This window comes from Xyrauchen texanus, chromosome 48 (assembly GCF_025860055.1).
Source record: "Xyrauchen texanus isolate HMW12.3.18 chromosome 48, RBS_HiC_50CHRs, whole genome shotgun sequence".
NCBI classification, from domain to species: Eukaryota; Metazoa; Chordata; class Actinopteri; order Cypriniformes; family Catostomidae; genus Xyrauchen; species Xyrauchen texanus.
In genome coordinates, this window is record NC_068323.1 from 15,402,882 (window position 1) to 15,429,360 (window position 26,479).

General features: G+C 36.0%; 2 protein-coding genes across 4 annotated transcripts in view; both read left to right on the plus strand.

The window, feature by feature from the left end:
* Nucleotides 1–2,214: 2,214 nt before the first annotated feature.
* Nucleotides 2,215–19,965, plus strand: mier2 (mesoderm induction early response 1, family member 2). Of its 3 annotated transcripts, none has more exons than XM_052121843.1 (13): nucleotides 2,215–2,228; nucleotides 6,318–6,490; nucleotides 6,649–6,774; nucleotides 8,357–8,477; nucleotides 10,487–10,566; nucleotides 10,824–10,893; nucleotides 11,007–11,158; nucleotides 11,567–11,648; nucleotides 11,740–11,834; nucleotides 13,210–13,340; nucleotides 14,643–14,767; nucleotides 15,050–15,170; nucleotides 18,144–19,965. In XM_052121843.1, the coding sequence occupies exons 2-12, from the start codon at nucleotides 6,326–6,328 to the stop codon at nucleotides 15,127–15,129; spliced, it is 1,227 nt and encodes a 408-aa protein (XP_051977803.1). In that variant the 5' UTR covers nucleotides 2,215–2,228; nucleotides 6,318–6,325; the 3' UTR covers nucleotides 15,130–15,170; nucleotides 18,144–19,965. The 3 variants fall into 3 exon arrangements, with proteins under 3 accessions (XP_051977803.1, XP_051977804.1, XP_051977805.1); XM_052121844.1 differs by lacking the exon at nucleotides 2,215–2,228 and adding an exon at nucleotides 4,986–5,429; XM_052121845.1 differs by lacking the exon at nucleotides 2,215–2,228 and having other exon boundaries at nucleotides 5,477–6,490; nucleotides 11,743–11,834.
* Nucleotides 19,966–21,856: 1,891 nt separating this feature from the next.
* LOC127639693 (phospholipid phosphatase 2-like) overlaps nucleotides 21,857–26,479 on the plus strand; it is a 29,448-nt gene continuing 24,825 nt past the window's right edge. Inside the window, exon 1 of the mRNA XM_052121852.1 lies at nucleotides 21,857–22,313. Within this exon, the coding sequence (XP_051977812.1) occupies nucleotides 22,253–22,313 (61 nt within the window). The 5' untranslated portion in view covers nucleotides 21,857–22,252. The remainder of the gene's footprint in view (nucleotides 22,314–26,479) is intronic.

A 26,479-nucleotide genomic window follows, 5' to 3' on the forward strand; every position in this document is an offset into this window, starting at 1 on the left:
CTGTAGTCTTGTACAAATGTGTTTTATTTGTTGCAAAGAAGTGAAAAATGTACGTGTTTACATAAAGTTACTAAATAGTATATGGACCTTTTTCCATCCATTTTTATTACCAAGTTGGAAGTCCTACTGAGAGCAATTTGGTCACTATGCTTTGTGCACAGCAGTTGTTCAATATGCACTCTTCAAATTACAACAATAGAAAAGTGTCTAAATCTTAACATAACAACACTAACACATCTCCCCCTTTATATTCTTCTTGCACAAAGTCACATAAAATAACACAAAAATATAATCCACCTGTCCAGTCCCATGCAAAGCAACCTGGGAACTAGAAATCCTCTGTCTGGTTTCAGTTAACCAAACATTCTTGTCATCCAAGCACAAACAGATTAATTAAAACTGACAAGAAAATGTTTTAGTTTAATCAACACAGTTTTTTAAGTTAAATGAACATGGGAGGATTGAGTAAAACTGATGAAAGTGACTATGGTGAACATGGTTAATTATGCTCAAGAATTGTATGTAGTCATTTTTGTTATGTAAAGTCATTTTTGTTTTGTTTGTCAAATGAGTAAAAGAAAGACATTTCTAAAAATAAGTAAGTAAGGAATTTGGCTTTTAATCTGGTCACAAAATGTATCAAGTTTAAAAAAAATCTTATATTTATTGAATATTGATGGAGCAACATCAATTGTGTGAAATGAAATAATAACGGAAGGTTGTTTATATTAAAATTAATTAAAAAAAACAAAAGGTGCTTGGGGTGAAAGTCTCCATCGCTTGGGGTAAAAGGCCTCTAGGGGCAATAGTTATAGGGCACAATTTGTCAACTAATGCAAACAAATTTGAGACAGTAAGATGCATTTTTGAGTAACAAATTAAGATGATGCTTACTCAAAATATCTACATCAGAAAAGTCACCCTTTCCTGTTCATTTCAAACACATTTGGCATTTTATTACATCTCAATTATTCTATAAACAAACTAATCTCTATTATGATTGGATGAGTCAATGTGAGCCACTCTGAACATTTTTCAGAACAAATCTATTATCTCCAATTTCAAAAATCATGTGTTTAATAGAGGCCTTTAACCCCTGCGACAGGGGGGCTTTTTACCCCAAATACTATCCTTTCACTTATTGGACATTTATTGAAAATGTTTTGATTTAATAACATTTAACAAAACTAAAAATGATAAATGAGTATTTTGTCTCAAAATAAATTTTATTTTCATGGATTGTCATTAGGTACATAAATTGCAACATTTTAAAACATATTAAAAAATATTAACAAATTGCCTCAAAATCAACCTTTAGACATTACACACAAAGATGTCACGGATCAGGAAAATGTTCCAGCGTATAGTGACAAACAAGTGTTTAGGACATTTCTGTGGTAATTTTTGTTGCTATTCAGTGTTTTGGGTGACAATAAAATGAATGGAGCCTTTTACACCGAGGGACCTTTATCTGGAGAGAATACTTCTTGATATTTAGAAAATGTCATATAGTATTGCTATAATTAAAAAGTATATTACTCCTTACAAAAATGTGACATGGTAACCAGTTTTCCACAGGCTATAGGTTCTGTATAGTCCTAAACAAATGCATTTTTTACTTTTTAAAAAAGAAACATGTTTACATAAAGTTACTTAAGCAGCAAATGTACCCTTTTACACCCAACCAACATAGATATTGAGAGGGTTATGCTCCCAATATTTACAATCAATATATATATATATATATATATATATATATATATATATATATATATATATATATATATATATATATAAGAGATAGTTCACCCACAAAAAGGAGACGTTCATAATATGAATATATAGTTACATATTTGTGCACTACAGGGCATGCAAATATCCAACTAAATATACATTTTTATAATAATATAAGAAAGTAGAGTTTAGAAAAAGGAAAATTATCAACAATAGGCTTATTAATACACGCTGGTTTGTATTATCAAGAGACTTCGAAACATATATATCAGTTATAAAGAATTTTAAACCCGACCCATAATTAATTTACGATTTCAATTCAGTACAGATATACACATTGCACGTGTAAACTCTACATGATTAACTGACTCTATTGTATTGTTTAGTCACTATTATCAATGTTAGTTTATTAGACTGTAAGTTCAATAGGAGTTCGAATCGTCCTACACAACATCCGGGCATTCCTCCGCTTGCGCAGAATCGGAATGGCGGAGGTAAGTAAGCTGCGGGGCTTGAGGGGAAGAACAACACGATTAAATTATCCGACAGCTCCGTTTAACTTTAACCGCGGGCCGCGCGTTAACGGAGAGTTTAAGACACTGGCCGTATGCTCGACCGGCCCAGAAAACGACAAAGATAAACGTTCATTAATAAGGAGGAAGTTGCGCTTCTCGCGCTAGCTCTCTCTCTCTCGCTCGCTCTCTCTCTCTCTCTCGCTCTCTCTCTCGCGCTGGACGCGTTCACGAGCGTTTAAATTGCCAGCTTGTGCGTCACACGAAACAATAGGAGACCGACGTGAACTGTGGTGCTGAACTGCGTCCCAGGTGTGGCCGGAGCGGGACGGGTGGCAGGTCTAAAGTTTTAAAAGTGACTTGAAAGGCTGCCACTTACTCCTCGACTTCCCTAAAACTGTTTCCATCTCGGACCGGTTCAGTCCCTGTGCAAATGTTCAGCACTGACTCGCAGGAAAGCGCCCCAGTGCGAGGAAACGCGCTATGCAAACTTCAGTAAAGATGCGTTTTAACTGATATAAAGATGTGAAAAGAAACTATGTGCATGTTTAAATACTCTTGATTGCCGTTGAGATCAGATTAAGGGTGTTAAAAGTGGAGCACATGGTGAATTATGCACAACAATATGTTAGAAAGTAGTTTCTCCAAGAGAGATTTTATCATATGAGTGAAAGACACGATTTCTATGTTTATTTAAATATTAATTTGAACAGTTATATAGAACTAAAACATCTAGATAGATACAGTTGAAGTCAAACGTTTACATACACTTAGCTTGAAGTCATTAAAACTAATTTTTTAACCACTCCACAGATTTAATATTAGCAAACTATAGTTTTGGCAAGTCATTTAGGACATCTACTTTGTGCATGACATTTTTCCAACAATTGTTTACAGACAGATTGTTTCACTTTTACTTGACTGTCACAATTCCAGTGGGTCAAAAGTTTACATACACTGAGTTAACTGTGCCTTTAAGCAGCTTGGAAAATTCCAGAAAATGTTATCCAGCCTTTAAGCAATTAGCTTCTGATAGGAGGTGTACTGAATTGGAGGTGTACCTGTGGATGTGTGTTAAGGCCTACTTTCAAACTGTGCCTTTTTGCTTGATATAATGGGAAAATCAAAAGAAATCAACAAAGACCTCAGAAAAACAATTGTGGACCACCACAAGTCTGATTCATCCTTGGGAGTAATTTCCAAATGCCTGAAGGTGTCACATTCATCTGTACAAACAATAGTATGCCAAACACCATGGGACTACACAGCCATCATACCGCTCAGGAAGGAGATGGATTTGGTCTCCTAGAGATGAATGTAGTTTGATCCGAAAAGTGCACATCAATCCTAGAACAACAGCAAAGGACCTTGTGAAGATGCTGGAGGAAACAGGTAGACAAGGATCTATATCCACAGTAAAACGACTCCTATATCAACAGAACCTGAAAGGCTGCTCAGCAATAAAGACACTGCTCCAAAACCACCATAAAAAAGTCAGACTATAGTTTGCAAGTGCACATGGGGACAAAGATCTTACTTTTTGGAGAAATTTCCTCTTATTGAAAAAAAGTTACAACTGTTTGGCCATAATGACCATCGTTATGTTTGGAGGAAAAAAGGTAAGGCTTACAAGCCGAAGAACACCATCCCAACCGTGAAGCATGGGGGTGTTGTGGGGGTGCTTTGCTGCAGGAGGGACTGGTGCACTTAATAAAATTGATGGCATCATGAGGAAGGAAAATTCTGTTCATATATTGAAGCAACATTTCAAGACATCAGTCAGGAAGTTAAAGCTCAGTCACAAATGGGTCTTCCAAATGGACAATTACCCCAAGCATACCTCCAAATTTGTGTCAAAATGGTTTACGGACAACAAAGTCATGGTACTGGAGTGGCCATCACAAAGCCCTGACCTCAATCTGATAGAAAATGTGTGGGCAGAACTGAAAAAGCATGTGTGAGTAAGGAGGCCTACAAATCTGGTTACACCAGTTCTGTCTGAAAGAATGGGACAAAATTCCAGCAACTTATTGTGAGAAGCTTGAGGAAGTCTACAAAAACATTTGACCCAAGTTAAAATTTTTAAAGACAATTCTACCAAATACTAACAACGTGTATGTAAACGTCTGACCCACTGGAAATGAGATGAAAGAAATAAAAGCTGAAATAAATCACTCTACTCTTATTCTGACATTTCACATTCTTAAAATAAAGTAGTGATCCTAACTGACATAAGACAGGGAATGTTTTCTACGATTAAATGTTAGGACAGTTTAAATGTATTTGGCTAAAGTGTATGTAAACTTCTGGCTTCAAGTGTATAAAGAGGTGGTAAAATAAGCTTTATGCATGTTTAAATACTCTTGATTGCCTTTTAGACCACTTTTAGAAATGTTGATTATGGTGAACATGGTGGAATATGCTCAAAAATATGTAATGAAGTCTTTTGTTTCTAAGGGAAAAGTAAAAGAGAATATTCTTAGGTGCTATTTTATAATTTTAATATAAATATGTGAAACATCTTGATATCCAGAACATGTCTCATAGTAACGATATTGCTACTGATCTAGTAATTTTTCAGTATATTAGGCTACCCCTTACAAAAATGTACCATGGGACACTTAGTTTCAGTTGCAGTTAGATGTCCTAGTTAGATGTGTTTAGCAGGTATGATGAGGCAAAAAAACAAAACAAAAAAAACCTTCATTTGAGGTGTTTAAAGGAGTAGTTCACCAAAAAATGAAAATTGTCTCATCATTTACTCACTTTCATGCCATTCCAGATGTGTATGGCTTCCTTTCCTCTGCAGATCACAAACAAAGATTTTTAGAAGAATATTTTAGAAGGTCCTCAGTGCAAGTGAATGGTGGCCAGAACTTTGGTGGCCATTTGGGCAACATACAAGTATCCATAAGACACTTTTTTTTTTTTTAAAAAAAAGGACTTAAATATTGATCTGTTTCTTACAAACACCTATCATATCACTTCTGAAGACATGGATTTAACCATTGGAATCTTATGGGTTACTTTTATGCTGCCTTTGTGTGCTTTTTTGGAGCTTCAAAGTTCTGGTCACCATTCACTTGCACTGTGAGGACCTACAGAGCTGAAACATTCTTCTAAAAACCTTTCTTTGTGTTCTGCAGGAGAAAGAAAGTCATACACATCTGGGATGGCATGAGGGTGAGTAAATCGGCATTTTTGGGTGAACTATCCCTTTAAATAATCTTGACTGCCTTTTAAAACCAGATTTAGAAATGTTTAATATGGTGGACATGGTAAATTATGCTAAAACAATACGGTGTTCTCCAAGGGAGAATTGTTATATGAATGAAATATCTATGAACATTTCTAATTCTAATGGTATAGTTGCAGATCTAGTAATTTTCAGCATATTTCACTTTACAAAAATGTACCATGGTAATAATAGTTTTCACCAAAATTCCATATAGTTATTGTTTCTTCAATTAAACTGTAGTAACTTGACATTATCTGGTGTTATTTGGGTTTCATCACATATACATTTAGGCCATTACCTTTTCATTGTAAGTGCATAATTTTATTGACACTGATTTATTTAGTTTTTCCCTGCCAGAAATGTATTTATCAGGGGGAATTAAGATGTTGTAACTGTTCATCAACCGATAGGGGTTTTTCAGTGACTGAGGATACCAATATCTAGAGAGCATGGTGGCTGATATATTTCCCATATATTTAATATAATTTAATGACAGCAAATGAGATGTCCCCAAAATCGTTGCAATGGAATGAGTGCTTTTTACAAAGTGTTTACTCAAAATATACTGAAAAATAGGTTTACGTTGACATCGACCAAGCGTACATGGTTGTAAGCCAATAGCGAAATAACATCTGCGAAAAAACAGCCTGTCCGATATATCACTATTTGCAACCACTAAATCCATTATTTAATACATTTACATTTTTAAGAAGCATATCAAATGTCACTGTTTGATTTAATTCTTGAATGTAATTAAACATTACTATCTATTTTTAATTTTATTTGAGAATTTCCAGTTCTTATTGCCTACTATCATGTGACATGTGCTTAAGCTGTTCGAATGGGCTCCAAGGACCAACGCCACAGTCGTGTAGATATTTTCCACCAGGGCTATGCAGTGCCACTGGAGGCCTTTCCCCGGCCAACCACGTTCCTAGAGCAGCAGGACAGGTGCCTGGCGGCCCTGCGAAGGCAGACGGCAAAGATGGCAACCCAGTCCCACTCAGTGAGTGTTAACTTTTCTCGGCACTCTGCTTAAGACCTGTTGACTGAAGATGTTTGCATGATGTTACTGTATTTTCATTGTAAAATGTCTGTATAAAGTTTCCATTTTATAAAAAAGATAACATTTTTGTAATTTATGTTATGATGACCTGTTCAAAGGGTGGTGAGATGTCACTTGAGCAGCTGCTGGCACTTTATGGGTACAACATGCCTGATCCTGTCCTGCAGCAACAACGGGAGCCTAATGAGCTGGCAGCCAGTCTGCCTGAAATGACACTGGACAAGGTGACTGTCACCTTCTTTACAGAAATACTCTAAATGTAAACATATGGTGATGATTTCCATGCTTGAAATAATACAAAGATTTAAAAAATGTCGGACTACTGTATGTTTCGCTCTGTAGATTCAAAAGAACCATCTGGTAAGACTCATTCATTCGGGAATCGGACTACACTGGTTGCTCTGTATGTTTTCCACTGTAGATTCAAAAGAACTGTCTGATTAGAGTCATTCATTCGGGAATCGGACTACACTGGTCACTTTGTGTCTTTCCTACTGTAGATTCAAAAGAACCATCTGATTAGAGTCATTCATTCGGGAATCGGACTCCATTGGTCTCTCTGTATGTTTTCCTACTGTAGATTCAAAAGAACCATCTGATTAGAGTCATTCATTTGGGAATCGGACTACACTGGTCACTCTGTATGTTGTGCACTGTAGATTCAAAAGAACCATCTGATTAGAGTCATTCATTTGGGAATCGGACTACACTGGTCACTCTGTATTTTGTGCACTGTAGATTCAAAAGAACCATCTGATTAGAGTCATTCATTCGGGAATAGGACTACACTGGTCACTCTGTATGTTGTGCACTGTAGATTCAAAAGAACCATCTGATTAGAGTCATTCATTCGGGAATAGGACTATACTGGTCACTCTGTATGTTGTGCACTGTAGATTCAAAAGATTTGCCTGATAAGAGCCGTTCATTCGGGTATCGGACTACACTGGTCGAGCTGTATGTTTTCGCTCTGTAGATTCAAAAGGACCATCTGATTAGAGTCATTCATTTGGGAATCGGACTACACTGGTCACTCTGTATGTTGTGCACTGTAGATTCAAAAGAACCATCTGATTAGAGTCATTCATTCGGGAATAGGACTATACTGGTCACTCTGTATGTTGTGCACTGTAGATTCAATAGATTTGCTGATAAGAGCTGTTCATTTGGGAATTGGACTCCACTGGTCGCTCTGTATGTTTCCCACTGTAGATTCAAAAGATTTGCCTGATAAGAGCCGTTCATTAGGGTATCGGACTACACTGGTCAAGCTGTATGTTTTCGCTCTGTAGGTTCAGAATAATGGGACGATAAGAGTCATTTGTTCAGAAATCAGAACGTGCTGAAAGTATTTAAACATCGGAAAAGTCACACACTTCACCTTTAATAATAACTTCTGTCATTTCTTAGAAGTTGACTGAATATTAGTGTATATCTTTTTAATCTCTGATAAGTTGAAAATGTTTCTGAATGTTCCATGCAAGAACATAGATTTTAAGAAGATAGAAAAATCGATTAAACAGCATTTTAGACACAATTTTCCAAATAATCAAAAACTGTTGGAATCACCATGTGCTTGTGGCACTATTCCCAACATTTCCTTTGCCCTTTACAAATCCATTAAACTTCATAATTTGAAAACACAGCACTTCCAGTCTGAGTTTGTGCTAATTTCTCTGGAGAATCTTGTATCGTAGATGTTATTTTTAGTCTTTGTTTTTTAAGAGCTTTCAGTAGAAACAAGTGACTAATCCTTTATGAACTTCAGAGTCTCTATTGGATAATTAAATCAAAGTCTTTCTGTAGGTTCAGATAGGTAAAGATGTATTCTCAGGAGAGAAGGATGAAAACAACCATTCCTCTACTGATGACATCACACTCACTGTCACGTCTCATGCACCTGACCTCTTACAGTGTAACTTACGAGGTATGACATCACACACAATTACAATTATTGTGCTCTCAACTGGATATTCTTGTAAGCATCAGTGCTTGTTGCCTCAATTCTTTGCTTCATGGTTAAGTTATATATTTTAAAGCAATTAAAACTTTTTTCGCACTACACATAATTTCAGATAGTTTTTAATCCGAACTTTAGCATTATAACAGTGACATGTTACCTTTGCCAAGCAAATTTCTTCTACAATAACTGCATAGTGAAAAAACTGCCTTGCTTCGCCTTGCTGGACAGCGGAGGGGGAATTAAGATGTTGTAACTGTTCATCAACCGATAGGGGTTTTTCAGTGACTGAGGATACCAATATCTAGAGAGCATGGTGGCTGATATAATTCCCATATATTTAATATAATTTAATGACAGCAAATGAGATGCCCCAAAATTGTTGAAATGGAATGAGTGCTTATTTTACAAAGTGTTTACTCAAAATGAACTGAAAAATAGGTTTACGTTGACATCGACCAAGCGTACATGGTTGTAAGCCAATAGCGAAATAACATCTACGAAAAAACAGCCTGTCCGATATATCACTATTTGCAACCACTAAAGCCATTATTTAATACATTTACATTTTTAAGAAGCATATCAAATGTCACTGTTTGATTTAATTCTTGAATTCTTAATTATTTAATTAAACATTACTATCTATTTTTAATATAATTTGAGAATTTCCAGTTAATTCCAGCCAATCAGAATCGAGTATTAGAACAGACCATGGACTAAAAAAATCGTAATCCAATTTCAAACCACTTCGTTTTTACAAAAATCGGATTATTTTTGACACATTATTCTGTTCAGACTACAAAAACTAATTTGAGTCGGATACACTTAAAACTGGATTTGGGCTGCCAGTGTGTACTAAGCCCAAGTGCTCTAAATTCAGAGTAAGGTGTTTCATTATTTTGGGAATTTTAATGAAAACTAACAAATTCAACTTTTCTTTTTGTTATATAAAGTCTCATTACAACTGATTTTAGATTTTACTGTTTTATTGTCCCAGTCCCAACTATGAAAATACATACTAAAAATACAAGTTACTGCTTGTTTAAAACTATGATAATCTAAACAAAGAATTAAATAAACAAACAATTTCAATATTGAAAGTGTGGAAATAATTTCTATACATTTTCAGTTTTAAGTTTTAACGGTACTCTACTTTCTAGAAATGTGTGGTTTTATTATTTCTTTTTACAGCTTGATTAAATTTAATATCTGGAGCTGAATCGCAATCAGTACTGATTCGCTTTCTGTCTGCAACATATCTCCATATTCTGCTTGCATTTGGTCAATATTCTGCTTCTCCTTAAACGAACAGTTCACCAAAAAATAAATATTCTCTCATCATTTACTCACCCTCAAGCCATCCCTGTTGTGTGTGTCTTTCGTTCTTCTGCAGAACACAAACAAAGATTTTTAGAAGAATATTTCAGCTCTGTACGTCCAAACAATGCAAGTCAAAGAAGTGAAATGATAAGTATGGTTGAGAAACAGATCAATATTGAAGTTCTTTTTTACCATAAATCTCCACTTTCACTTTCACGTTCTTCTTTTGTGTTTGGCGATTCACATTATTCGTTCATATCGCCACCTATAGGGCAGGGAGGAGAATTTATAGTAAAAAAGACTTAAATATTGGTCTGTTTCTCACCCACACCAATCATATCACTTCTGAAGACATGGATTAAACCACTGGAGTCATATGGATTACTTTTTATGTCTTTTTTGGAGCTTCAAAGTTCTGGTCAACATTTACTTGTATTGTATGGACCTACAGAGCTGAAATATTCTTCTTAAATATCTTAATTTGTTTTCTGCAGAAGAAATAAAGTCACACATCTGGGATGCCAGGAGCGTGCGTAAATTATGAGAGAAATTTCATTTTTGGATAAACTATCCCTTTAAATCCACAATAAAAGATTTTGTTTTTTATTTGTTTAGAAATTGTATTTTAATAAAATAATGCTTGGGCTGGCTCTCAGGTGATGACAAAGACTCTTCAGTCAGCTCCTCAGAAGACGACTCAGAAAGCACCTCTATCCCCTCCAGCGATGGACGCAAGGTAAAACATTTGTCATGTAATGGGTTGACAATCATTAGAAGTAAAAAAAGAGTGTGGTAAACCAAAACCAAAAGAAATGTAAAATAATGTTTCTCTAATTAAGCAATACGGTATGAGAGGACTTGCTACAACATGTAAAAGAAACCAATCAGCATCCAGGACCGGATCTATCAATTTTTTGTATGTGATTTAAACAACATGTTAATGGGGAAAATAACATATTTAAGAATGCTTTTGTGCCATGTTTTGGTTTTAAGGACATCATGGTGGGCCCCCAGTATCAGGCTACAATTCCTTCTCTCTCTTCACACACTTTTAATGAAAGAGGTGAGTGTCTTCTCATATTTTACACTTGCTTCAGTGTTTTGCTGGTTTGTTTTGCATAATCAACTTACATAGTCCCCTGTGGCCCACACCTGTTCTGTAACTGTTATCCGCAGCCTACGAGAATAAGGACCAGTTATTGTGGACCCCCGGTGTGCTGTCCTTTCCGGCTGTAGAGGAGTTTTTGTTTATGGTCCAGAGAAAAGGGAGTGAAAATGGAGCTATAAACACTTTGACCACAGAAGACATAGTCAAAGATAATGAGCAGGTTAGGTTGAATCATATTACTCACTGTGTGAGTTGGAAGTGACTTTATTGCAAGCTTAAACTTGCCTAAGTGTTGGGGGAACCTGTTTTAAAACAGTCATTATTATTGCATTTCTATTGGGTAACACTAGTGGGACAGAAATTACACACTTTACCTTACTAATTTCTTGAAGCATGCATTTTTATCACAGTGTAGGATGTGTTTGAAAAGTTACAACTTTTAATATTCCTATAACAGAGCCTTGTGGGACACCATAGATAACTGGTATCTGAAGGCCATCATGTGCAAAATAAAACATGTCAAAGACTTTATTGTGACTATACACCTGTTTTTATTGTCTTTAGTGGTTCATGTTTTCATCTGTTATTGATCACATTTATTCATTAATTCCCACTTTGTCTTTTGAAGGCTCTTTATGAACTGGTGAAATGCAACTTCAATGCAGAAGAGGCACTTAGAAGATATCGCTTCAATGTGAAGGTTTTCAGTGGTAAGAGTCAGACCTTTGTCATTTTTGTATCAACCTTCCAGTATACAGTAAGTACTGTATATGTATAATAATTTTTTTTTAAATGTTCCAGAAGAGCTTTGTGCCTGGAGCGAGGAGGAGTGTCGAAACTTTGAGCATGGTTACCGTGTCTATGGGAAGGACTTCCACCTCATACAGGCCAACAAGGTGAGTGACCATTCTGATACCGAAATCAGGAAAGATTTTCTCAAAACATTCAGTAGGATGGAGAAAAAAAATCGATAAGCACTGTCAAATGTAGATGAATGAGAAACAAGTGTGTAAAAGGTAGCAATATATCACAATTTTGAACAGGTAAAAAAAATCACAATATTATCGAAACGTGATCATAGGATTGGGAAACGAGAACTGGTTCTTATTCAGAACCGGTTACGTTTTTTAAAACTAAAGTAATTTAATGATGTTTGCTTCTGGTAACGGTTGAATGAGTTGGTGTTTTTTATTTTAAGTCTTAGTGAAGTAACTTACCAAAGTTTTATTCATTTAGGATTTTTATTTAATACATATTTGGGACCACCTCTAATGGCATAAATGACGCCAGCAAGTTTCCAAAGCAGCGCATAGATTTCTTGTTTTTGTACGATTTTTTAATTAAAAGATGGCTATATAAAGTTATCCCATATTATCTGTTATGTAAATTTAGGCCTGTCACATCGCATACGTAGAGTGTTGATTTAAATGCTTTTTTTTTTTTCAGCACTTTTTTTATCCTTGGATATATACATTAACAGAATTTAAGAAATATCCATTTGTCTCTTAAGCTGCACGTAAAGGACTTACGAGTGGTCTGAGGATCTTGTTCATTTACGGACATTTGTACGGACTACTTGGATAACAATGCATCTTGGAAACATGCCGTAGAGATTACGTACTTCTTGATTTCGTTCTAGCTAGTGCTTCGGAAAACCGTACAGGAGAGTAAATGCATCACAAATTGCATTTCTATTTTCCAAATATTTCTTCCTCAGAAGTACTAAAATAATCGTTAATGGAAGTATTGGAATTAGAACCAGAATCATTAAATTCCTTACCATCCCTATCCCTAGTGATCCTTTTTTTTAATCTCCTTTTCTCCCTAATTTGGAATGCCCAGTTCCCACTACTTAGTAGGTTCTCGTGGTGGCGCGGTTACTCGCCTCAATCCGGATGGCGGAGGACAAGTCTCAGTTGCCTCAGCTTCTGAGACTGACAATCTGTGCATCTTATCACGTGACTCGCTGAGCATGACACCGCGGAGACTCACAGCATGTGGAGGCTCATGCTACTCTCTGCTATCCACGCAGAACTTACCATGCACCCCACTGTGAGCAAGAACCACTAATCGTGACCACAAGGAGGTTACCCCATGTGACTTGCTCTACCCTCCCTAGCAACCGGGCCAATTTGGTTGCTTAGGAGACCTGGCTGGAGTCACTCAGCATGCCCTGGATTCGAACTTGCGACTACAGAGGTGATAGTCAGTGTCAATACTCACTGAACTACCCAGGCCCCACAAGTGTGTCTTGTTTTTGTTCTTTCTTAGGTCCGCACACGCTCAGTGGGTGAGTGTGTAGAGTACTATTACATGTGGAAGAAATCTGAACGGCATGAGTATTTCACACAGCAGACCACCAAGATGGGGCGGAAAAGGTGCAATCTGCCATCTGGAAACATGTGAGTAAAACTAGTGTTTTTTGTTTTGTTGTTTACTCTAAGGACTGTAATAATGGCTCTATTTACTCCTGGCATTAAGATGCGTTTTAGGCGATCTGATCACAAGTGGACAAGCGAGACACATCATCGTTTACACCTGGTCATAATATGGATCTTTTTTGGCCACTTGTGTTTGGATCTTGAGGGGAGAGTCTCTGAATTAAAAACGGCATTACCGCATGTGAATAAAGTGCAAAAAATTAATCATTAATAACCATTTCTCCCAATTATACTTCCATTTAATAATTTAAGCCAAACATGACATTTACAGCAGAATTTGGTCACTTGCTACATATCGCCTAAATGCATCTTAATAGCAGGTGAAAACAGAGCAGAAGAAATAGTAAATTAAGAGGGTCAGAGAACTTGGAATCTGTTTCTTGATTAAAAAGAATTGGGTATATTTGCATTTTGAACATACCAAAGAATGGATTTTGGGGATGGGAGAATACCAAATTTTGAGATGGGAGGATGCCAGGCACCATTTTATGGTGACATCACTTAAAAGTCCACTGGGCATGTTTGTGTGGCATTATATAAAGATTCAGTTCTATTCTAAGATTTGTGAAAGGCACTGTAAAATCCTAATGCATCCCAGAAAATGTTGAAGGATCGTGTACTAATGTAAGATATAGTCATTGTGTCAAAACAAGGGTTTTAAACTTTGCTGCCTTAGACAGCTTTAAACAAAACGACTATCGTATCGAATAACTTGGAAAAGCTCCAACATCACATACAGTGACACATTGATGTATGGATGCATGTAATTCAATAAAGTGGGGACTTGATACAAGAAACGGATGAAGCATCTAATTACGTTACATCACTGTTCATATTCATCATGAGAACAAGATGGCATTCTGCTCTATAGAGCCAAAGTCAGCCCATAACATATGTGAAATTAGACCTGTGATTTAACACATTTTTACTTGGGCAAGAACAATTTTACAAGCAAAACATTACTTTCACGGTACCTCCTTACTGTACATGTTTCCAACCTGTCCTGTTAGGCAAAACCCATCAACTGGTCCAAATAAATGGATGATTCCATTTTAAAAAGCAAGGTCAATTGGCCTTTTTCTGTCTAAATGGGTGGTTCTTGGACAGAATAAGCTGCAAGTTGGGACAACTTTGTTCTTTTTTAACCTTAACTAAGAACTTTTTTCAGGTTTTGTTGCACTAAAGGCAGTGTAGAAGCAAGAGTTTTGATATTTATTTGATAAAGCTTTGTTGACACCTCATTGATTTCTATGTGTGTCTCAGAGAGGATGCTGAGCCAGATGGAGATTTCGGTGAAGTGGAAGGTGCCACACAAGGTTTGTCAAGTAGGTCTTCAATTCAACTCCAAACTCCATCACCTTCTCCAGTCATGGAGCTGGATAAACAAGGTATGTTTGGATTTTGAATTTGCTAGTTACAACAACATTTCCATAAGCTTCACGGAACCATCGATAGTGTCAACGTTTCTGAATGTTGTTTGTGTATCTTGCACCAGCTACTTATTTTATGGTCATTTGTTCATGTCCTACGCAAATGCATTTTTAAAATTTATTTTGGTCTGGATGATCTTTTGAGTTGTTATGATTTGTTTCATTCCATACTTTTTTCCCCATTGTGTTTGTCCCATTTCTTTTATGTTCTGTGATCTTTCATTTGGTCGCATGATCCAGAGGATAGCCTGAATTGCGCAGCTCAGTTTCAGGGTCGTCCACGACGGAAACGCACTCCGCGTTTCCTCTTAAAGCCCTGAGCTTGCTGTGCTTTGGCAACGTAAAAGTGACAGGCACACAGGTAAAAATAAAAGATTTAGATAGTAATCCAAGTTATAAATCAAACTAACTAACTCCAAGGTGAATCGCAACATTACAACATTTGACTTGAAGGCAAAAAGAATTTGAAAATCGTACAAAAAGACAAAGGTACAAGACTGTGTACTTAACATCTTTCATGAGGGAATTAACTACAATGAAGGCTGTAAGGCGTCAGCTCCCATGAAGCACTGCAAATGACATAAATTACAAACAATAGTCATATATCAAATTATTGATTTTGAACTTTAAAAGTTGTTGAGTATAAGTATAGAATCAATATATTTAAAGTATATTGCAAAATATACAAATATAAAAGTAATCTGAGAGTGTAGGGAGGCCGACTCAATTGCATCAATCACAGTGCGTCAATAAACTTTTATCGTAGAGTTATCGTAATAAATAAATTCATCTATGGAAAAAATGTATTGGTATTTTTAATTCTGGAACCAGACTGTTGCTCTATATCACTTACTTGAAGAGACTGTGTTCAACAACATAAATTGCACACAGTCATACCTTAAGTGTTGATTTTAAAGCACATGTTGCTACTTAAGGACTATAATGGATGTCTGATTCATCAAGAACATAAACTTACATAGTTGTGGTAGTTGTAGTCCTTATTTAGCAACTTGTTGGCAAAAAACTCAATGACTTAAAAAAATGTGTGTAATTTATGAGGCTGTCAATTTAACATGTTCATTCAGTGCAATTAATTCTATAAAAAAAAAGTGGATAAGTAAAACATTTACATAATTAATTATGCCCCCTGACTGTACATAAATTATGTAAAAAGGAATATACCTACCAATAGAGCAATTTAAGCTTGCAGCACCAGCTTCAGTTATTAGTGTCTGTCAGGGGGCAGTCAGCGCAACTCCAGCTGTACAGGTAACTTGCGGCTGCACAAGCAACAAACGACAGCTGTTCAAACCGACAGCTGAACGGAGCACTCCAGAATGCAGGGATCCTGAGACTCATTTATTTAAGTTTTAAACTACGTTTAACTTCACAGTGTCCTAAAAACATAGCACCTATTGCTAGAGACACTGGAAACGAGTGAAACCTGATGCAGTCAGAGTGAGATGCTCCAGAAAGCTTCTGTCTAATGCACTAAAGTACTTAAACCAACATAAATAGCACAGATACAGTGCAAGCAAAAACAAAAGAACTTGCAAGAACATTTTCTGTGAATACACCCCTCAGGTTTACCTTGGAGAGATTGACAAACTCAATTGCAGAATGGATTCATTTGGACTGTAAGCCAGTGATAGGGCTTATGTTCGATGATATGGGAATAAAGCAAACAGTAAATTGACTTTTAAATCCACTTTTTGTATTGTCTAATCAATGCTTTTCTCATCTGCTTCAATAATGTAATATCTTTGAAAGTTTTAATTGGTAAGACTTTACATAAGATTTAGTCAGGACCACTTCTGTCATATAAATACTTGATTTGAATATTTTTAAAGAATACTTTAATTCACTTATGGACAATTAAAGCAATCCTTTGGTGTTGGTAGTATGGTTCTGTTCTGGCAAACTACCCATCTATGCAGCAATGTATAGACAAAGCAGGGAGTGCTGCAAATAAAACCCCCCAGGAGTAACAGATCTGCTCCAGCAGAATTATTACTACAATACAAAATATTCATAATTTTATTTTTACATTTCTTATAGCACAACGTGGTATAATTGTTCATTTGTAGAATAGATTAAAGGCACACTTAAAGGAATATTCCGGGTTCAATACAAGTTAATGTCAATCGACAGCATTTATGGCATAATGTTGATTTACCACAAAACTGTATTTTGATTCTTCCCTCCATTTCTTTGAAAAAAGGAAGTGAATGGGGCCAATGTTTGAATGTTAACATAGTGACTGTTTTAAAAGTAAAGCCACATGACATGAACAATATGCATGTGAACATGATTTTAGTGCGATAACATCACTTACAAACCAATTTTACAACTTCGTTGCCGTGATGATGTGATGAAACCCTAAAATGACCGTTAAAAACGACTATTAACTTTAGAGCTCAAATAATACACAAGTTTTAACAGAGGAATTCATGCTTTAAAAAATTATAAGCTTCACATTTCTGTGTTTAAACCCTCCAACAATTTGCCACATTCACTTTCAGTGAGTATAAAAGTAAGTCCCTCTCTGTAACCTTGATTTATTTTATTTTTTTTTAACTAGAAAAGGAGGGACGAGTCTAAATACATTTTTGTGGTAATCAACATTATGCCACTAATGCTGTCGATTGAGTTTAACTTGTACTGAACCCGGATCATTCTTTTAATAAAACGTTTTGATAAAAAATTCATTAATATGTGTTATTTACATAAATGGATTAATAAGCGCTGAAAATATATTATTCATCGCTAGTTCATATTAACTTATGAAGTTAACTAATGGTAACGAATATAACCATATTGTAAATTGTTACCTATTTAATTTAGTATGGAGTATATATTATATTTAGAATGATTTAAAATACATATTGAACTCAGGGAGACTTTTTAGCCAATATTGATTCATGTCATCTTATTAATTGCGATGTATTATATTAATTAATCAGCATATCATGTAATTACACATTTTAATCAATGGATATCCCTAGTAATTTATGTTCTAGAACAAAATGTGAATGTCTCTTCAAGTCGTTAACAATAGGAGTTTTTATTCATAAATTGAAAACTACTATTCTAAAAACCCATTGGAAATTCCTGAGCAAATCTAGCGATGCTTGAAAATACTAATTTTCTGGGTTTTGGACTACAATTTGAACAGCTCTATAATAAAAGAATAAATAAAGTAATGAATTGCCAAAGTTGTCCTTTTGTTGCAGAGGGCATAAGTGTTTTACATGGTCCCACAGAAACCATGTGGTTTCATTAAAATGCTTGACCACAATATCTTGATTTCTCCTTTTTCCGATTTTACTTCCAGGTTCTAAGCGAGACATCGCGGAGAGTGAACTACATGCAGATTCTTGCTCTAGCCAGCAGGGGGAGCAGTTGTTCAGCTCGTTTTCGCCACTCCCACCAGCGCTCCAGACTCCGGTCACAGATTGTCCAGACCCGGCCTCCCCGGCCACCCAGCTTTACTTCCCCTCGCTCTCCCGTAACCACACAGTCCCTTCCTCGCAGCCAGACTCAGGGCTCCCAGAAGCAGGTCTTTACCAGCTGCAGCTGGGCTCTTTTCCTGGAGACGCTCTATGTACCGAATATGTTGCCTCGAGAAGGCTTCAGCTTGAATTTTCTTTACCTTCCTCACCTATCCCGTCCCCGCTTGCCCCGTCCATCGCTGCCACAGATTTTGGGGTTATCAACAGCCTCTTGTGCCCGCCCTCCGCCATCTGCTCCATGCCCATCCAACATCCTCGGTCCCTCACACAGTGAGTCACCAATGGACAACTTTCCAGATCTAAATAAATGACTCTACTACAGCAGTGCTACATGCAATGAGAGTTTTTTTAATTTAATCAATTTACTTTGTTAAAAGGGAGTTCATGCAAAAATACAAAATTCGGTCATAAATTGGTCACTCTTATTTCGTTCCAATCTCATATCACTCCAAGCCTGTATGAGTTCCTTTCTTCAATGGATTACAAAAGGAGACAGAACGTTAGCCTCAGTCACCATTCACATTCATTGCATCCTTTTTCCATACAATGAAATGTGACTGACGCAAACATTCTGCCTGACATCTTATGTTTTTGTTACAGAAGAAAGAAAGTCATGCGGGTATGAAACAGCATGAGTCTGACATTATTTTTAGGTTAAGTAACTTTTTAAGTTTCTTTGGAAAGGTGAGAGATTTTGTATCCCGTTAAGTTTGATGGTGGCCTTATCAGTAACCGTTATAACTTACATTGTTCCTTTCATTGAATGTAGTTCTTGACTCAAAAACGACTGACCTTTTTGTCATTCTAAGTTGCTTTTGATAAAGCAAACACAGAAAAACAACTTGTAAAGAGGTATTATCAAATGAACTACTAATGCAGTTGCTTTGCTCTGTTGGTTTTACGAAATCCTTTATGGGATTCTGGCTTTCCTATTGTAGGTTCTTTTTGTGCAATAAAAACTTGAGTTCCTCCAGGGCTTTGATCGTTTCCCTCTCGGTCTTGTCCATCAGTACCTAAGTACTAAGTGTTGAAGAGGGTTTTTGAATGGTTTATGATTATATGCTCCACAAATGCTTTGCCAACAGATGCAATCCTGATTTGCCAGTGTATTAAAACTTAAAGGAATAGTTCACCTAAAAATGAAAATTCTGCCTTCATTTGTTCACCCTCGAGTTGGACTTTAAATATTTAGGTGAACTTTCCCTTAAAGTCTAACACTACTGTGGCTTACTCACTGTATAAAGTTTCTCAGGTTTTGTAGCCCACCCAATTCCCCAGAATCCTTCACTACCCAGAGAGACTTAGTTCATCATATTCTCTGTAGTACCTCATTTGTGACTTGTCATTTGCTCAAAGTGCCACCAACCAGAACTTCTGTTATTCAGGATTGAGAGCTGCCTATGTCCTCATCCGTATCTCTTTGCTTATGTCTAGCTTCAATGTGTATTTGTTTGCTGATGCTTCTAATTGTTTAGACGGTAAATTTTATGCAAGGTTCAGATGATACGAAAGGGAGACAAACACCGTCTAGGCTTGTTTAACTTTATTATGTTTTTTTTTAATCTATTTCTGCTCCTCTCATATTGATTTATTGCCCCTGTTATTATATTTTGTAAATAATAATAATAAAAAACTTCAATTTGTTGCTGAAATTCTGTCTTCATTCTGTCCACTGTTTTAACAGCAGCTTAAAATTGTACAGAAATAGTAGACAGTAGTTTTCAGTGTGTGTGTGTTTGTGTGAATATAATAGAAGTTCTTACCCTGTGGCATAGGTGATGCCATTCGACATATGGCATTTATTCTGTATATAGTATATAATTCAGTGCTCATTCATGCAATGAAACACAAATGTGACTTATCACCTCTAGTTTACCTTTTGTGTGTTTACATCCTCAGTTCAGTAACTTACAGATGTCAGTCAATTAATGTACAACATGTATTCATCATAGATAGATGGCAAAAGATTGAGTTTGAGAGTAGTTCATGAAAACATTTGCCTGGACATTGTAAAAGTGCTCAAACGCGGAGAATTGAGGTTGTGGATGGGAGTTTTTTTTTTAGCTTATATTGTTAATGTTGACTCAAAGAGTGTGAGGACTAATGTGAGCTATTGAGGTCAGATTATGGGTCAAAGCTGCAACTGGTTCCATTATAAAACAGACAAAGAGGTACAGTTAAGCACTGTTAGACATTTTACAAGTGCATTTTTACCTTTTAGGTTCTTGTCTATGTAACTATATTTTATTTAGTAACTTTAAAATATGTAATTTGCCCACAATGGTCACGCAATTGTTTCATTCTTAAAAAAAAAAAAAAAAGGAAATTATTTAACTGCAGAGAGCATTCTTATTCTTATGTCTTATTCTGTCAAATATATGTACTTTTATCCATTCCTAATACTGCAATACACCTTAAACATGTTTATTTATTGATTATTTATTGTATTTAATTGCCTATAACAGACAGACAGACATAGTGTAGTGTAGATTGCTATATGATTGGGGTTTTTAACTTTAATAAGAATAGTTTTTGTGTACACCTTTGAGAGGATTATATATGACAGAAAATAACGTGCTTTGACAGTTTTAAAGTTTAAGGAAACACCTAAACTACTTTGGAGACATTACAATTACAGCCCACTATATGATTAAAGGTTTAAAATCTATTGTGAGAGTGAACAGACTTTCTTTCTTTCTTTCTTTCTCACAATGTTCATTAAATTGTTTCATTCTTAAAAAAAAAGGAAGTGATTAAACTGTAGAGAGCAGTCTTGTTCTGTCAAATGTGTACTTTTATCCATTCCTAGTACTGCAATACACCTTAAACATATTTATTTATTTACATATGTATTATTTATTCTAGGGCTTCATTTAGCAAATATATTCTGTAGCAAAGTAAAAAAAAAATAAAACTGCCAAAAACCTAATAAAAAATGTGTGTTTTTGTAAATACTCTTGTTAATAATTTGTTTGGTGCTGTTACATACTAATGGCAAGAAAGAAAGAAAGTCTGTTCACTCTCACAATAGATTTTAAACCTTTAATCATATAGTGGGCTGTAATTGTAATGTCTCCAAAATAAAATAGTTTAGGTGTTTCCTAAAATTTTAAAACTGTCAAAGCATGTTATTTTTTGTCATATATAATCCTCTCAAAGGTGTGTACAGAAACATTCTTACTAAAGTTAAAAAATAAAAAAAACAATCCATGACCACACCAAACACTGCACTATGTCTGTCACGAGCGAAAAACAGAGCAGTCATGTCAGCGCACACCTGCATCTATATATATATAATAGCCTTTGCATTCAATAGTTCAGTTCACATCGTCACATTTGAGAGATTGAATTCGCCAGATAATGAGAGATGTATGTAGTAGCAATAAATCATCTTATCCTAAAATATTGAATGACAGCCATAAAAGAGCGAGCACCCGTGTCCCGTCCCACTGTAATCTGTAGAAGTCATAAATGTTTCAGTGTCCTGACCTTCAGTTCAAAGTGCATCCTCGCCACTCAACGCGTTTGCGCAGACGCGTCCCGCACTGTCAGCAGCTCAAGGTGTGGACTGTGGAGGTGTTAAGAAAGGCGAGCGGGACATTGTGGCGTGCTTTCAGGAAAGGAGTGGAAGAGTCCTCGAAATATCAAGCCGGAGGTATAAAAACCAGTCCGCCTTCACCCGGGTATACGACAGCAGTATGTGCGCGGATGAGTGATTGCCGTCACTCTTTGAAGTTGTAGATATACGAAGTCTTAAATATTTCGCGTTTATGTGCTGAACTTTACATACATAGGTAGATAAAGCGGAGGCGGAAGAACTCGCAATACTGGTTGCCTTGAGTTTGTTTTGTTCGCTTCCAACTGGATTATCGTTGCCACCGTCAAATAAATGAAGTGACTTTCTAGCTTTGCGTCTAAGTTGAATAAAATTATGACGGATTTGAGGAAAAAGAAGCTCTTCGTCCTGGTGGACGTGCTGTGTGTTGTTGTAGGTAAGCAAGCACTCATTCCTATTATGTGCTATAATACACTTTCATAACCATATAAAAGTGCAGTTCTGAACGTATCTCATCACAGTAGCTACTGATGGGTTGAGTTGCATTGAATTTTTCAGTCCCTGAATGTGATCTTATGTAACTGGGTAGTTGACATTTGAGGTTACAATTTATATGAATATAGGCTATAAGAGAAAGTGTATATGTAGGCCCTAAGTATTTGTAATCTTTATAACCATTTAAAATATAGATATTTTTGCATTTAATATAAACAATATACTATCTATATATATATATATATATATATTACACACACACACACACACACACACACACACACACACACACACACACACACAGTTTTAAAGCACTGTGCAAAATGTTGCTTGGTGAGGATGTCTTCAGACATTTGCATATGTCACTTAATGTAATACAATTTCCAGTAAAAAAAAAAAAAAAAATCTAAATGAATATTTGGTTTGACCACTTTTGCCTTCAAAAACAATTGCTTCTGTCTCTTTATGTAATCTCAGACTGACCCGATGTTCAGTGTGGGGCTTTGTGGGGGCCATGACATCTGTTGCAGGGCTCCCTGTTCCTCTATTCTAATCTATTTGCAAAAGAACCATTTGAGAGTATAACATATATATTTCCTATTGACACACTAAAGCTGAAGATATAAATAACCAAGTTAAGACAAATACTTTTATGAAACATCTCGACATGTCATGTCAGTAACCCAGACTACAAAAAAGAGACCAAGGAGTTGGTGAATTAGTACTTAAAGAAAATTTTAACTCTTAGTCTAGATATTTTAATCCGTTTGGTTTTCTCCACAATCTTGCGAAACTGCATTTGCTCTGCAATAAATATTTTTGGCATGCTGTCTCCAAGTATGTCTTATGATATTTAGATTTTCTAGACTAAATTTGACCATTTCGCATATACATTTCTTGCATATTGTCTTGCATACCAATATATAACAAAAATAAACCTTGAATAAGGGCACAATCTTGCAAAACTGCTTTGACTTTTCACCAAACTGTGATAAATAATGACATGCTTTCTCTACAAGTATGTCTGAAGGTATTTTGATTTTCAAGACTGTATTTTACCATTTTGCGTGTACATTTCTTGGATATTGTTATATATATATATATATAAAAGAAAACATACATATTCTATGGTCGACAGTGGCCAAGATCAACGTGTTTGTTCTCATGTTCAGTGTTTGTGTAATGGTAGTGGTTCTTGGAAGGTTTTCATGTTTAGTTCATTTATTTACATGTGTGTTTGTGTGTTTACTCATGTGAAAAGGAGAAAAGATTGCATTCGTCCTGGCTTCTGTTCCTGTTGCGCGCCTTTATTTTGCTGTATTCATGCACATGTTCAGGAAGCTGAATATTTGTTTATGGAAATGTGATCCAAGCCTGTCAGTATTTCCCACAGTGTTTGGCAGCCTCAGAAATGTTCCTTTTCTTGCATTTCTTTGTGGTTTTTGCTCCTATGCTTACAGACCAACTCAATGACCGTAAACATCTTGTCATTTACTCATTATGGAAAGATTGGACATGCCTCCGTGCTAAAGTGATTGCAAACCATCTTGACCATTACTTCCTTTAGAAACGTTGTATTTGTGCCTGTTGTTTTACGGAATGAGGTAACCCTGCTAGGACATTAGATGAGAGGAGGTAACCTTCCAACTGCACCTATCCTTTAAAGTCTATGTTGTGTCTGTCTGATCTCAAACCTTTGAACATTAGGTTTAATTAGGGCTATTCACTCAAATCAGTTTGGTTAAAAATGACCCAACACATAGCCCAATGGTGGGTTGATATAGCACCGACCCATTGTTGGGTTATTTTAACCTAATGCATTGGGTTGCAAGTTTTACCCAATAGATTGGGTTATAAATTGGGGGCAAAATGTTGCTTTAACCATCCTAATATTATTGGTACTATTATTATTGTTGACATTATTATTATTATTATTGCTGTGTATATAAATTATAATTCACAAGTTACAAATATCTTGAAAATGCTTTATTTCCATTAAATTAGAAGTTGCAAAACATTTTCATTAATTAAGTAAATTGTTGCAATTGTTTTATCAATTTACTTCCTTTTTATCATTAAGTTACTTACAATCATGTTTCAATTTACAAGAACCACCACAAATAAATAAGTAATAAATAAGTAGGCAATGGTGTAACGTTGCTGGCAAGGACGAAGACGATGGAGTGACGAACCCAAGTGCAGTTTATTAAACCCTATCAAAAACCCTAACTAGAAACATGACATATAAACATAAACATGAACATGACTAAACTAGACTTGACACAAACGAAACATGACTTGACTAAATCTTGACTTGGCTTGACGTAAACAAAACTACAACAAAGTTACATTAACAATACTCCACAAAGGACAATGTCAAACATGACAGCTAAAATACACTGACATGGGTAACAAGTTAACAAGACCACCAATGAAAATACAAGACTGAAAACAATATAACAAGACAATGAAACATGAACCAAGACAAGACTAATAAATAAAGGAACCATTGAGAAAAAACACAAGAAACATGGCAGGAACAGGATAATCACATGACTAGTCAAGGAAGTGAACAAATTTCAAAATGAAGGACCTGAAGACATGAACAGGACTAACTTTTCAAAATAAAAGACACGAAAAACAGGAACCAACAGAGTAAGCATGACATATCCCCTCCTCTAAAGGGCAGCTCCCAATGCCCCAACACATGAACCAAAACAGAATAAACTTGACATAAGTAGCTGGAGCTGACTCTGGTGTGGCGCTGACATGGCCTGGAGCTTTTTGTCATTTTTTTTATTAATGTTTCAAGGTTCCACTTCTGAAGTGTTTCCCTCACATATGAATCAATCACATCCTATTTAAAAAATATAGTTCATATAAAGTGAATTAACAACTTGTAATTTCAATTTCAAGCAATGGGCTTCATTAACGAGGCGATCATAAACCGAGCCAGGCAGCTTCCTGAAATGGTAAAAGAACACCATCAAAATGTTGCTGCTTTTTGGCATTAAAAAGTCACAATAAAAGTGATAAATGTCACAACGTGAAAAAGTAATAACCGTCGTGAATTCAGGGGCGCAGAACTATTTGAAAAGTGGCTTCTGTTAAGGCTATCACCCAATGTCATGTAGATGCTGGCTATTGTGTAATACAGGGGTCGGCAAACTATGGCACGCGTGCCAGCATTGGCAAGTGGAGGGGTAATCATTGGCATGCCAGTAACGGCGAGAGAGGAATAGACTATATTTTTATAAATTCCGCACCTGCATTCCAATCTACAATTTGATGTAATCCTTCCTCATGATTACCCAGCGTGTTTTCATCAGCTGAATGGGAAGCTAAACATTAATAAAGTGTGATGAGACTGGCGCTGCGCATGCAAGCCATTCACGCAGCACTTCTCTTTCGATTAATCGCGGGAGTAAATGCGCTGTGTCTGCAACACCGAATAATGAATCTAAAAGACAAGGCGTCTTAAAATGTAATCACGTGTCTGCCAAATATATGAAATATTATTTATGATTTCCAAAACCAATGTGTCGGGACGAACACACAGAAAGTGAGGGGGAGCATCCCAATTAATAGTTTCTACGCAACGATTTAAAATAGGCTGGCTTTATAGCAAGTGTTATGTTGGTAGCCAAGTGAGCAACAATACAGCAGACCCAAAATGAAGGGGAAATTTAGTTATTTAATTAATCAGCTATTATTGTATGTTTTGATAAAGAAAAAGAAAAGCGTTCATATAATGTGATGTTATTAACTTACCTCTGTATCTTCTTTTGGCAGTAGTACTGGTCGACCGTTTTAACCCAACTGGGTGCGTTATTATAGAAACAACCCAATAAACTTTAGGAATAACCCAACAGAACGACCCAAGCTGATTAACCCAGCTATTGGGTAAAATAAATAACACAACGTTTTTTGGAGTGTAGAACATGCTGTAGGCAAAGCCATTCACCTTCTCAGATAACACTTTTATTGTTATGAAAGTGTTTCCATCTGGCTGTTTTGAACTGCCATGTTGTGGATGGGGACAATTTTGTCTTGTCTAGTAAACAAATGTTTGTCCATCAATGGTGACAACTTGTGGGCATAAATTGT

Coding starts and splice junctions, on each gene's coding strand:
- mier2 (XM_052121843.1), top strand. CDS start 6,326: ATGGGCTCCAAGGACCAACGCCACAGTCGTGTAGATATTTTCCACCAG. Junction 8,478..10,486: donor CTTACAGTGTAACTTACGAG/GTATGACATCAC, acceptor GCTGGCTCTCAG/GTGATGACAAAGACTCTTCA. Junction 10,894..11,006: donor ACACACTTTTAATGAAAGAG/GTGAGTGTCTTC, acceptor TGTTATCCGCAG/CCTACGAGAATAAGGACCAG.